The sequence below is a fragment of the Ochotona curzoniae genome, unplaced genomic scaffold (assembly GCF_017591425.1).
Source record: "Ochotona curzoniae isolate NIBS_2020 unplaced genomic scaffold, NIBS_Ocur_1.0 scaffold_4683, whole genome shotgun sequence".
NCBI classification, from domain to species: domain Eukaryota; kingdom Metazoa; phylum Chordata; class Mammalia; order Lagomorpha; family Ochotonidae; genus Ochotona; species Ochotona curzoniae.
In genome coordinates, this window is record NW_024467121.1 from 23,207,934 (window position 1) to 23,221,033 (window position 13,100).

Below are 13,100 nucleotides of genomic sequence, written 5' to 3' on the forward strand. Positions count from 1 at the left end.
ATTATACTATTAGGCTTTCCCCCAAATTGTCGAAATAGACACCCATAGGAAGGATTGCTATCTGCCTGGTAAACATGCAGTTGGCATTCCAATATTACCGAACAGCCAACTTATGTGATTCTTCTATTCCAAAGAAATGATCCACAAGGGTAACAAAATAATGTGTCTATTTGGAGTATATTTCTTAAAAACAAATTTTAAGAAATTCAAATGGAGGACTTAAATGTTCTTACTTTAGCCTGAGATCATTTGGAAGTGTTAGACATCCACAAACAATAGGCTCTCCGATGATCCCCTTGAAAGGAAACTACGTTAAGTATGATTTTTTTAAGTGAAATGAACATGTTTTTCTTCATAGTTTTAGGTAACAGTTCTAACTCGTATACCTGGAGATTCATTCTTTTAAGCCCTGTCAGGTATGCTATGTTAGCTCTGGCTGGCATGGCACACACTAATGGGGTAATGCTGTTCTTTTAAGTTCAATGCCATTGCAGATGCAATGTATTGAAACAACAGAGTTAGCCCATGCTGTCAATATTTACCAATATGCAAATACATTTTCCCACGCTTCACATCATAATCACTCCAAATGTAACTTATTTCAAACTGGAATAGCTGGAGCAAGCTGACTTTGTAAAATTCCAAGACAGTCCTATTCAACGTGCATACTGACACTTCATAAAAGCTGCTTGATTCAATGACTAACTACAGAGATGATAACAACGGCCAAGAAGTCATCTCCGTGAATGGACTCCACGGGTGTGACATGGCCTCTCAAAGCCACTCGAAATATCCTCACTGAAACTGTTACCGACTAACGTGCTACATTTGAAAGCCACAATGCTCTCGGCAAACCAACCAGAGAAGGCTCCCTATAGCAAATTGTAAGCTTAACTGCAAACCTGTTCCTAAAGATGAGAAAAGGACACACCTCATGAGGAACAAGAGCCCCAAATTCAAGAAGGTATATGGTTTTCAAAGGACAGTTTTTGCATACTACCTTTAAGCCTTGCTCACCTCAACCCAGGAATTATGATAAATAATATATTAATAAATATTAGGCTGGAATCAGGAGAGTTAAGTAGACAACTCATTCCTCCCTCACAAAAATGCTGGTTTCAAGTACTAGAATAGTTTAGGGAAAAACTGTTCCATGTGCCGAATTATCTGCATACTTAATTCAACAATTTACTTAGTGATAGCAGAAATATTATAAGATATTTGGAGTCAATGAACTTGTCAAGCTTTGATTGCATTTCTATCAAGTCATCCTTCCTCATTACAGTGTTTTAAATTTGGAGCTTAGCTTCCGTCACAGAAAATTACAAAAGTTCATTACTAAAGGCTGTTTAAGGGGTTGATTCGAAAAAACACTGAAGGTTTCATTTCCAAAGCGTCTCTGAGAATGAATTCATCGTTCTCAGAAAAACCTCCTGTGTCATCAGTCAGGTCTGACTGATGTAGTTATCCATTTATAATATTAAGAAAATTAAGCAGGAGTCAGGAGGACTAGAAACAAAATATTCCTTTTAATGGAACTAAGGCAATGAAGCCAAAGAGAAGTGATTCGGCGTTTTAGAAACAAAGGGTCACCTATAAAGATACGCTGCTGTGTTTCTGTGGGTTCAGGGTAAAAAAAAAATTTAACGTAAGGGACAAAATTCCATCAGCGTAATCAACTTGGACTACAGCCAAAAATGAAATTCTGAAAACTCCTTGCTTTAAAATAACACACCGATCACTTTCCTTTCTCAGGAAGGTATCCCCTCCAGGAAATGAAAAGGACAGGGCTTTTCTATTCCATTCTTGCAGATTCATAGCTAACTGGATTCACCATACCTGAGCAGAAACTTCAAACACAAGCAACCATTACAACCAACGATGAGATTACTAACTACAAGTGGAAACCTATCATTATCTTACTTTCCCATCGAGAGACAAGACATCGCTTTAGAAATCGAAGAATACTTTAAGCGTTACAAGAATAAAATACTCATGCAAAGTAGGGAATGTTGAAAACTTAAGGCTTTAAAAAAAATTTTTATCTGATCCAAAGATTTCATAAGTTTTTATGTTTTTATGTGATTGGGGTGTACTTTATACACAAAGCCAGTAAGCTTAAGATTTGAGAAGTGGTATTACTTTGCTGAGCCCCAAAACTATTTTCTTTGATGGTAGTTGAAATCAAAAAATTTACTTGGAAAAAGTACTTTAAGGTGAAGAGTTACTCAGGTTTAATATAGTGGCCACCTCTTCCTAACCTTGCTCATGACAAGTCTGCGAAAGAAAAAGTTCTACCTGATTCACCTATTCATCATAGCACAATTAACCAGAAAGGAAATTCAAGATCATTGTCCGTAAGTTCGTGCTTCACGCACAGGCCATGAAGATACCTAGCAAACAGTGCTAGGCCACAGCCATTCAGGGGATAACCAATTATGTCTAAAAAAAACAGGTGCTTTCAAAAGTAAATGAAATCACATTTAAATATACTTATGTAAGAGATGTACAAAAAGGGGTCTATCTGAATAGCTTTCAACGAGAGCACATGCCAAATCAAGTTCCTTTTTTAAAATGTAGCAAATGTTTTCTTCCTTTCACTTATCAAATGTAATAACTGGTAATTCTGTTCATTTTGCAAAGAACATTCTGAGAAGTTCTTTCTCCTGAATTACACATCAAGTATTGTTCTTGTAAGCAGACCCAGTTAAGCTTAAGATAATGTTCTCCATTTAAAATTAGATGTTGGTCAGTGGAACTAAATTAGAAAATGAACTCTGCATTTGCAAGAAGCTTTAGGAAACTTTAATCAATTATGACAGAACTGAAAATACCAGGTCTTCCTCCCCTCCACCTGCATCCTTTCCTCATTAAGCTTGGAACTGTTCAAGAAATTATTTTCCCCTTTCAAGAGCAACAGTACTTAACCAGTTAGTCAGGTGGCAAGTGGCATATACTAGACATGGCTTCCACAAAGTAGAATTCTAACTTGTTAAATTTTTGCTTTATAATCACATCTTTCACAAGGAGCTTCACATCAAGCTGCAACTTTTTAGGAAGTTAATAGTATTAACTGTAGCGAAGGACACGACACACAGTGTAGACAGTTACAGACCTCAGATATGTCAAACCTCTCTTGTGTCAGTCAGTGCCTTGGCCAGCTGGCTATCCGCGCCGCGCCGCACTGTGTGACAATTCTCTGATTCCATCCAAGTGTGAGTCTTCTGTCAACTCCTCAGTGTAACCAGCACTGTTTGTTACCCAGACATGAACCCATTAGAGCAAGGGTGAAGTAGCGACCATCACCAAAAGTAGGGAAGAGTTCTCCTAACGGTACATGTGTTCATTGCATTTTAAAACTAAAACTTAGGAATTTTAAGTTTCACCCAGCAATTGAATAGTATGACCACAACTAAGCTTGCACAAATGCCTGCTAACTCAACTGCCAGAATTCCAGTTATTATCCGAGCAGTCTTCCAAATGAGGACATCCAGTCTCCTTCAATTTTCTGCTTAAGCCAGAACACAGGACAAGGTGACTGACGAATCCACGCACTATACACACAGTACGATGATGAAAAACCCTACACTGCCATTCGAAGTTTCATGCACACACAAATTTATTGGGAAATTCCCTCAACACTGTTGATCAGGATCATAGGAAACGTGTCATTTACAAGTCCTTAAATGGCTAGACTGTTTGGACCACATTTCCACTTGGGTAGTTTAAGTCATCCTTAGCATTTGTCAACTCAGAGTAGATTTGGTACTGACATACAGATGTCATGCACGGTACATATTTGACTTCATGGAGTACACAAGACCACAGCACAAATAAAACACACAAAGGATTCTCAGTTCATATAATTTATTGCAGTTAGCACACAGTTTAAAAATTCACCAACACACCAATAGTACAAAACTAAACAGCATTATAAGTTATTCCCCCCTCAGGAAAATAAAACATACTATGATTGTCAAAGCTAGATGTCAGTCTAAGTTTTAGAACAAAGGAAGAATGTGAAACTAAGGAAAGGAAAAAGCAATCACTCACAATGACCACAAAAAGAAAATCCAAAAGAAAAGTCCGTTTTTCTCACAGACATTGATTGTCTTCTCTAAATTAATAAAAATTATTTTAACATAAACTGTATTTAAACAAAAACTAGAAATTCTTCAAGTAACTAAAGATAATGCTCCAAGGCCATTTTCACAGCTTTTTTTGTTTGTTTGTTTGCTTTAAATGCCATTACAGCCAAATTAATACATATTTGACCAAATATTTCCAAAACAGTCCAGCAACACACAATGGAGTTTTCCATTCAGTATCTTAAGCACAAAAATAGGCTATGTTTACAGTAGTTAAGGCGATCAAATTTTAAACAAAAGCAATTAAAAAAAAAAAAGGGAAAAACAGCAAACGTTTTCCATGCTACCCCCATAGACCTTATTTGTAAGTGCAAGACAGGAAAACAAACACTGTGCAAAATGCGTCTGCCCCGCGCCGGGCGTCACAGCCGTGCACTGGGCCGCAGCCTCTGCTGCCGCGGGACACATCCTCTACGAACCCCTTCCCCACGTCTATCAAGGCAGCCCAGTCCTTTCAGCCTGGGGCTTTTTTTTTTTTTTTTAGTCCATAGAATCTTTTCATGAGTTTTTTTTTTTTTCCGGGAGGGGGGAGGGTGGTGGGGGGAAAAGGAAGGGAGGGAGGGTGAGGAAGAAGGGGAGAAAAAGAAAAAAACGAGAGAATGACCTATTGTCAATTTGTGCAGTAGTTATTCTAGAAATGCTCAACCGGGTAAATGTGTACACTGAACTCTGAGCTGACATGGGTCTGTGCAATTACAAGTTTGTTATAAATGCACACTGCACATGCAGATCTTTATGCCATTTGTAAACATTTATATTTTCCTTGTTATGTAGCAGAGTTATCAGTTTGCAGCTTAAGTTTTTATTCAGCTTAACAGTTTCAACTTAAAGACAGTGGGAAAGTCAATTTAAATTATATAAAATAAAAAATAAAAACAGTGCATTTACGTTCTTCATAACACCAGTTTCCTTTTTCCAAATGGTGCTATTTTTCTAAGGAAATTAAATAATTTTAAACTCACTCATTAAAGTTATACAATGCAAACAAAGACAAAAAAATACATTGAAACTCATGCATTTCTGTAGCGTTAATATTTACTTTTCAAGCCTCAACTAAGAGCATCAACACAACCTGTCAAGTTCTTTGACCCCCCCCAGCCCACGTAATCAATTACAGTATACAAGAACAGTAATTCACATTTTTAAACACACAGTTCAACACTGCTGAAGCTGCAATATCCTTGTCATCCCAAGCAAACCTTCTCAACGACAGTGTCCCAGTGATCCCAGTGTACTCTCAGAATTGCTCTCATTGGGAACTGTCACAAAAACCAGAAGTTGCCACAGAAAGTTGAAAGTCAACTGCTTGTTTAAAAATAGATAATCCAGCATCTCAAAAATTTTCCATTTGGGTCTAAAAGCATTCAGGTTTCCAACAGCCAAAAGAGATTCATGCAGTTTGAGACATATAAAGAGGCTAATAAAACTGGAGGGAATTTCTACTTAAAAAACAAAACAAAACTTGCTGTCGAGGGTGGGGGCGGGGAAGGACAGCTGAAAAGACAATGCAGTATTGACAAAATTAAGCCATATGGAAGCATTTTGTGATAGGACAACTTGTTGAAAAGGTTCTTATTGGCTTATTTCCCTACCCCCTCATAACGAAAACACCTCTCTATTCTCTGACTTGCTCTAAAGGTTCTTTTATCAGAATGCTAAATTAGTGAGATTCTCATGCTATTCTAAAGTGCAAAAAACAAGTTAATATCCCAACTTTTTAGTTCCAGGAAACAAGACTGCTTTTAGACCGTACCACAACTATATAGAGATCTATTTATATATATGTATATATATGCATATATATATTACTTATATATATATATATATAAAATTATTTCCAAAGTTCTTGAGAGCTATCTTCTAAGGTCCAGTCTCTGACAGTAGGCAAGCTCAGTGCTTCGCTTTTGACGGACAAGGAGTTCACCAACTCACAGTGGAACTTGCGAATGTGTCTGTACAGGTCTCCTGACTGCGTGAACCTGCGCTCACACCACTTGCACGCGTGTGGCTTCTCGCGGGTGTGCACCACGGCGTGGCGGCTCAGGTTGTGCGAGTACTGGAAGCTCTTGCCGCACTGGGTGCACGTGTAGGGCTTCTCCCCCGAGTGAGTCCTCTCATGTCGCTTGAGGGTGTACATGCAGGAGAAAGTTTTCCCACACAGCGAGCACGTGGGCACGTTGACATCGGCGGTGGGCTTGCTGCGGATGCCGTCCTGCTCACGGAAGTGGGTGCTCAGGTGGATCTGCAGGATGTGGGGGCTGGGGAAGACTTTGTTGCACAGAGGGCACATGAAGATCTGGCCCGCGGGGCTCAGGATGTTGGAGACGTACGGGAGCAGACTGCCCTCCATGCCCCCTTCCACCTGGACGCGCTCATTCTCTGGGGTCATCATTTCGTCGTCGCTGGCTTTGTCCTCCCGGTCCAGCTCCCGCAGGACCGAGTCTTCCCTCAACGGAGCCAGATGGGCCGGCTCATACTGTACCCTGTTATTAGTGCTCACACTTTCTTTCACAGTGCTATGTTCCATGTCATAGTCATTAGTGCCAACATCACTCTCATCACAGGAAGCCTCTTTCTCCACCTTCACCTGCACCAGGTTGCTTCTCAGCACGTCCTGTGAAGAGAAATAAGAGCTGTTCAGATTTTCAACTCCTGAAAGGCTGGACTTGACAGACAGGTCCAGCACACAGTCAACATCTGTCGAATCCCTCACGGAGGTGACAGACCTCTGGGACAAAGACTCTGTTGAGCTGCAGGGGCTGGCTACTGTTTTTCCAGCTGCTGTGGCGTGTGGCTCTGCCTCTCCACCAGCCTGAGGGATGCCTGCTGAGTCCGAGGGCAATCGCATCCACATGTTCCCAGGCTCGGCCGCCAAGTCCCTTTTGCCGGGCAGGATATTCAGCTTTTCATCTTCTCCTTCATCTTCATCACTGGGCAAATCGCCTGCCATGTGGCTGCTGCCATCGGAGAGACTCTCAACTTTGTCAGAGCAACTCGAGGCGTCTTCCTCCTTTTTGGTGCTGTCGGCCTCGGTGGTGGCTTTCTCTTTCAGCTTCTTTTTGCAAACTTTGACAATGTCATACATGTGGAGATAACTGGCAGCTGCTAGCACGTCTTCAATGGGCAAGTCTTTGAACTGGAGTTTCCCTTCATACATGAATTCAAGCAGGAGAGCGAAAGCGGGGGCTGTAACAATGTCGCTGTTCAGATGAACAATGTCCCTTTTGTCCAGCTGGTCCTTGTAAAAGAGGTGGAAATACATGCTGCATGAAGCCAATACAGCTCGGTGCGCTCGGAACTGGGCATCTCCCACCAGCACTGTGCAGTCACAAAGAAAGCCCTGGTGCCTCTGCTCGCTCAGACACTGCAGCAAATGTCTACTGTGGTCTGGAAACTCCATGCTGTCTTCATAACCTGCGAAGAGAGGAATTTCTCATTAGAGCTGGGTCAAGAATAACTTTTCAGCACTCTAGTCCCCACAAAAAAAAAAAAAAAAAAGTCCGCTTTGGCTGCCGAGGTTCATGTCCCTGCATTTTAATCAGGCTCATGACCCGAGCACGATCAGACCACACTCCCCAGACCCAAATGCAAGAATGCACACACACTCTCTTAATTCCCCTCGCCCCAACAGACAGGCTCTACCTTCCCCACTTTCCCCGGATTCTCAGTCCAGTTCTGAACACCTTCAACTGAGAACAGGAATTGGTACACTTCTTTCAGGAGGAATGTACTCGCACAGTGTGTCCTATACAACCACTTTAGTTTCAAAGGGGACACACAATGAACAAAGATTCCAGAAGATTAAAAAAAAAAAAAAGAAACCCTGCTCCCCATCCTTTTTGTTTATATTCAACTGTACTTAGAAACCACAGTTTAAACACACACACACACACACACACACACAATTTGGCTGAATCAAGAAAAAAAATGGAATCACATAATTAGTCCAGAAATTAGCAAACAACTTACTTTTAAAGTCAAAGTGTTACAAAAACAAAAGCCCCATGTATAAAAACAGATGTTAATGCCTTAAGAGTTGCAGGTACAGAACACGTGTAAGAGATCAGAAGGAACTACATCAACAGATGGAAAACATCATCTTACTATGAACAAATCCCAAGATTTTTTTTTTAATGAATTGAGGAGAAAATGCGTATATTTCTTTGCAGAATCTGTTACCTTTAGGACCAGAGAGGCTTTATTTAACTCCCCAAATTTTCACCTAAATTTGAATCCATGGCAAAGTAGAATGAGTCCTGAATTAAGATTAACTCAAACTTGTACAAATAAAGTCACAACACGGTTAAACTAAACTCCAAAGCTTTACAGGTTCAGCATTTTTTTAAACAGAAAAAAAAGCCTTTCCAGAAAAAAAAAAAATTAATTTTGGGGGGACTCTGCCTTACCTCCACAACAGAAAATACTTTGTTTCAACATCACTTGATAAATTTTGTTTTCTCACTAGCTTCTGTTCTTTCAAATATGCATCACTGTCCTTGTTTCCTGGTAAGGGAGGAGGGAGAGGAAAGGTGGAGACGGCGAAGGGTCAAAACTCAACTTCACCGGGTAAACTCCTTAAAAAGAAAGACACCCTGGCTTTCCCTTCTCGGCCGCCAGCAGCGAGGGTACTGGGGGACCGGGCACCCTCTAACTCAGTGCTCAGAGGACTGTCCTGCTGCTGCTCCACTCTGCCCGAGAGACACTAAAACTTTCCTTTTAACCCCAAGTACATTCTGCAAGATGTCACTGCTAGCCCCAACCCAGATTGACAATACAATCACTTTAAGTGCCCCACAGCTAACATCAATCCTAATCCTTGAGAGAGCTAAAAATAAAGATTGGAGGGCGGCTCACAAGGTAGCCCTGATCAAATTAGGAGGCTGAGGACAGAGAGGGACGAAGAAGGAAGCTTATAAACATCTGATCCAGCTGACTGTGGCCATATGGCAGCTGCTGCCCAGATAAAGAGATTAAGAATAGAGGAGTGCGATTACAGCTGTCTGGCCAATTCAGGCAGCTCAAACCTACAAGTTCTAAATTAGTCGCGAACACAAAAAACTCCTGCAAATAATTATTGTTATGCCGAAATAAAAGATCTCTTAAATATATATTTGAAAGAGAAGTGAGGAAACCCAGTCAAACTATTCTCCTGGGAACAAAAGTGTTTTTTTTTTCCCCCTCCCTTCTTAAGAAACCTTCGGTTTCAAAAGCACTACAGCTGTACGTTGCAGCAGTGCTGCTCAATGTTTCTGAAGAATAAAGTTTCACAGTGGAATTAATCACACCAACAATCTAGCTGCTTAACTGGAATAATCTTCTAAGTCTGAATGCTGGATTCCAGTTTACTGTTTCTCTTTCCTCTCCCCTTCTCCCCAAAAGCAAAAAGCACCTAAACAGCAACATCAAAAAAGCATTCACATCCGAAGTGATCTCAAAAAACAACATTTCAAAGCCTTTCTTAACAATTCAAAACTCCAGACATTTTTGCATTCAAGTTATTTACTCGAGTAAAAGCGAAGAAAAAAAAAAATCAAGCCCAAGACTTCCAACTCCAGTTAAGATGTTCATTTAATACTCCGTTTCATATATTACTCCTCAACTGGGTTAGAAAAGTAATGTAATTTTTTTAAATTAAATAAAACAAAACACCAAAGCAGAAAATAGGCTCCATCTAATCTCTTGCTACTCCTACCTTTAGGACACATAAACCTGATTAAGTTCTTTCCTCTGAGTCTTGCTGGCTCCAGGTCTGTTACATCGGTGGAAAACAAGCAGACTGAGAGAGACAGATGCAAAGTGGAGATGTTAGAGAGGAATGAGATACCTTCTCCACCACAGATCGGCACACACTAACTCCCTGTCTGTGTGTTAGAATAAAAGGCTGAGGGATGGCAGGCTGTCAGCTGCTCTGACATCATGTTCAGATGGAAATGCTACCTCCAGCTGTGCTCCTTTTAATGCCATATGCTACTCCTCTACACTCCTGCCACCAGCTTTTTCTTAGGAGAACTTTTCTCTTCTGTTAGTATAAACAAAATACTTCAAAGTCTCCCTCCCCCCCCCAAACTTTCTAACAGAAGAAATGGAAAAACTCAGCATATGGAGTTCTCCTGTATTTATGGAACAGCAACACTTCTGTCTCAAGTTGGTGGACTGGCTCACAGACTGACAGCACACTCGAGCCCTGGCGCTATTCAGGAAACCCAGACTCACTTTTATTCAACTACAGCCTTGCCTTTCAAAGGCAGTTTGGCCGGGGGGGGGGGTGCATTTTGGACATCTTCAGCGCCACTTCAACATTATGAGGGCACTTTTTTGTTGTTGCAATCCCTGCTGGGACAATGGTCTGCCTGCCTCAGCAAAGCTGGCAGTCCCTCCCTGCTATCATTCGGGCAGGGTTCATCTTCTCATCTCACCTCGACCTTCTCAGGGCAGTTTCTCACACCACCCAGGCCTATGCAAATTTCAATTCTCACTATCAACAAGCTGAAACTGCACTTTCTGCGATCCTGGAAAGTACTGCAGACCCAGTACCACCACCGACGGCCCTGGCCGCAGCCCCTCAGAGAAAGGAATGCTGCACCTGCAGATCAGATCTCTGCTTACAAAGTGCACAACTTCGTTTGGCCCCTTGATCAGTGTCCCATAGCAATCTCTTTTTTTCTGGGTCACTCTGTAACGTTCGGGATCACGAGAAAATCTTCAGGGAGGGGGCAGTCAGATCTGATTAAGTTTGGTAACTTTTGGACTAGAGTGAGTGTGTGGGTCTTGGACGAATGGCTCATGACACGGCACTGTAACCTGGGCAGCCGGGCTGGCCGGTGTCCCTGCAAGGTGCTGTGACATCTCCACAGCCTCCTGGGAGGGGTGTGGAGCCAAACAGGAGCTGAGGCCTGCAGGGTGACACCAGCCCCGTGCCCAAGAGTTAACGAGTAACAAAACCCAACGACTAGCGGCTCGCAGTCCCATCTCGCTTTACTCCAAGTCTCAAACCTAACTTTCTCCAACTTCGCGCTGAATTACATCATTACGAATGCCCAAGTTCACGACACAAACTTCGGGGGTGGGCGGGGGGAGAACAAATTCCTTCCCAGTCACACAGCCTGTTCTCCACAAACACCCTCACCACATTCCAGGATACCGGGTATTAATCACCCCCACTTACCCAGTAGGGTGGGGGGCAGCGCTGAGTGACACTTTAACGAGCCCCAAAGCACCACACTTGGCCAGCGACGCCCACAGTTCACACACCAACCCCTTCCTTCACTTTTTGATATCACGGACCCACAGGGATCTTTTCAAGCTGGGGGAACTGACGCGGGGGGGGGGGGGACTGTTATTTCTCTAAGGGGAGGGGGCAGGGGTGCCGAGTGGGACAAGCAATGCAAATCTTGACGTAGTTGGCCGTACGTAAAACACTCGGGGAAAGAGGAAGGTTACAAACCACAGGGAAGGAGGTGTAGGGCGTAGAACTGGTGCAGCCAGGAAAACACCTTCCCTAACAGCCGAGAAAACAGACCCGGGTCACGGCAACAACAAAAGAAAAGTCGTAAGAAGCAGCCGGGGGGGGGGGGTTCTGGGGTGGAGGTGGTTGCCAGCGCTTCCCCCGACGCCGCGGGCGCGCGAGCCCCCGGGGCCTCCCGGGCAACTGCACCAGCCTGCGAGGGAGGGCAGGGGGGAGGGCAGGAGGGAGGGCAGGGGGGGCCCTCGCCGTCCCCGCCGCCGCCGCCCCCTCCCCCCCGGGCGCCACTGCAGCTGCACCGGTCCCCGGAGCCGCGCGGCCGTCCCGGGCGCCACTGCAGCTGCGGCGGCTCCCAAGCCCGCCCTCCCCCAGCCCGCCGCCCTCCGCACCCGAGAGGCGCCACCGCAGCTGCACCGGCCGGGAGCCCGCCCCGCGCCGCAGCTGCACCGGCCCGGCGGGGTGGGGGCCAGGGGGTGCTGGAGGAGGAGGAGGCACGGAGCCGGCGAAGCCCGCACCCCCGCCCGACCCCGCAGCTGCAGCGGGGCCCGTCCCCCCCCCCCGTGCCCGGGCCTCCCGCAGCTGCGCCGCCCCGACAGCTTCCAACCACACACAAACTAACTCCAGTGGCGGGGGGCGCCCCCCGGCCCGGCCCGCCCTCCGCCCGCACTGCCCTGCCCTGCCCTGGCCGGCCGGCCGGGGCCGCACAGCTGGCGCCCCCCGCCACACACGCCCGCCAGGTGCCGGTGGGGCTGCGGGCGCCGGGGCGCCAAGGGGCGCCGGGACTCACACGGAGCGGCCCTAAGTCACCGCGTCCCCGCCGCCGCCGCCGCCGCCGCGTCCTCCGCCTCCTCCCGGCCGCCGCCGCCGCCGGAGCCGCCGGAGCCGGACTTGGTGGGCTTCCTCCTCCTCCTCCGGCCCCCCTCCCTCCCGGCCCCCCACCCCCCAATCCCGGCTCCGCCGCCCGCTCCCCCCGCCCCTCCCTCCCACCCACCCCCGCTGGCAGCCGGAGGAGCGCGGCGGAGCGAAGAGGGCCCCCCTCTCAACGGCTCCCCATGGCAGCAGCCCAGCGGCGGCCGCAGCCTGCCAGACACAGCGAGGGAGCGAGCGAGGGAGCGAGCGCGGAGCCGCCGGGCCGGGGGGAGGGGGCGGAGGGGGCGGAGGGGGAGGCAGGGGGCGGGAGGACGCACCACGCACGCACGCGGCGGCGCCGGCCAGATGTTCCCCCCACCGGCACCACCGCCACCCCGCCGCCTGCTGCTCGGCCCGCCCCCCGCCTCTGCCTCCTCCAATGGGAGGGCCGGGCCTCTCGGGAGGGCGGAGGGAGTGGCGGGCCATCGTCGGACGGACGTGAGGACCCAGCCAATGCGAGGGGCGAACCGGGGCTGCCGCCGGCCCGCGCCAATCGCAGGCAACAACTGCTGGGGTGGGCGTGGCCCGGGCTGTGGAGGTGGGTGGGGCCGGCGGCGAAGCGGCGCGGGGCGGAGTGCGCG

General features: G+C 46.4%; 1 protein-coding gene across 5 annotated transcripts; it reads right to left on the reverse strand.

Moving 5' to 3' along the window:
* Window positions 1-3,850: 3,850 nt before the first annotated feature.
* Window positions 3,851-12,474, reverse strand: ZBTB18 (zinc finger and BTB domain containing 18). 5 transcript variants are annotated; one of them, XM_040967799.1, is made up of 3 exons: window positions 11,314-11,835; window positions 9,841-9,924; window positions 3,851-7,562 (listed from the first exon to the last, which is right to left on the reverse strand). In XM_040967799.1, the coding sequence occupies exons 2-3, from the start codon at window positions 9,851-9,853 to the stop codon at window positions 5,980-5,982; spliced, it is 1,596 nt and encodes a 531-aa protein (XP_040823733.1). In that variant the 5' UTR covers window positions 9,854-9,924; window positions 11,314-11,835; the 3' UTR covers window positions 3,851-5,979. The 5 variants fall into 5 exon arrangements, with proteins under 5 accessions (XP_040823733.1, XP_040823730.1, XP_040823729.1 ...); XM_040967796.1 differs by having other exon boundaries at window positions 8,555-9,924; XM_040967795.1 differs by adding an exon at window positions 8,555-8,651 and having other exon boundaries at window positions 9,841-11,835.
* Window positions 12,475-13,100: the final 626 nt, after the last annotated feature.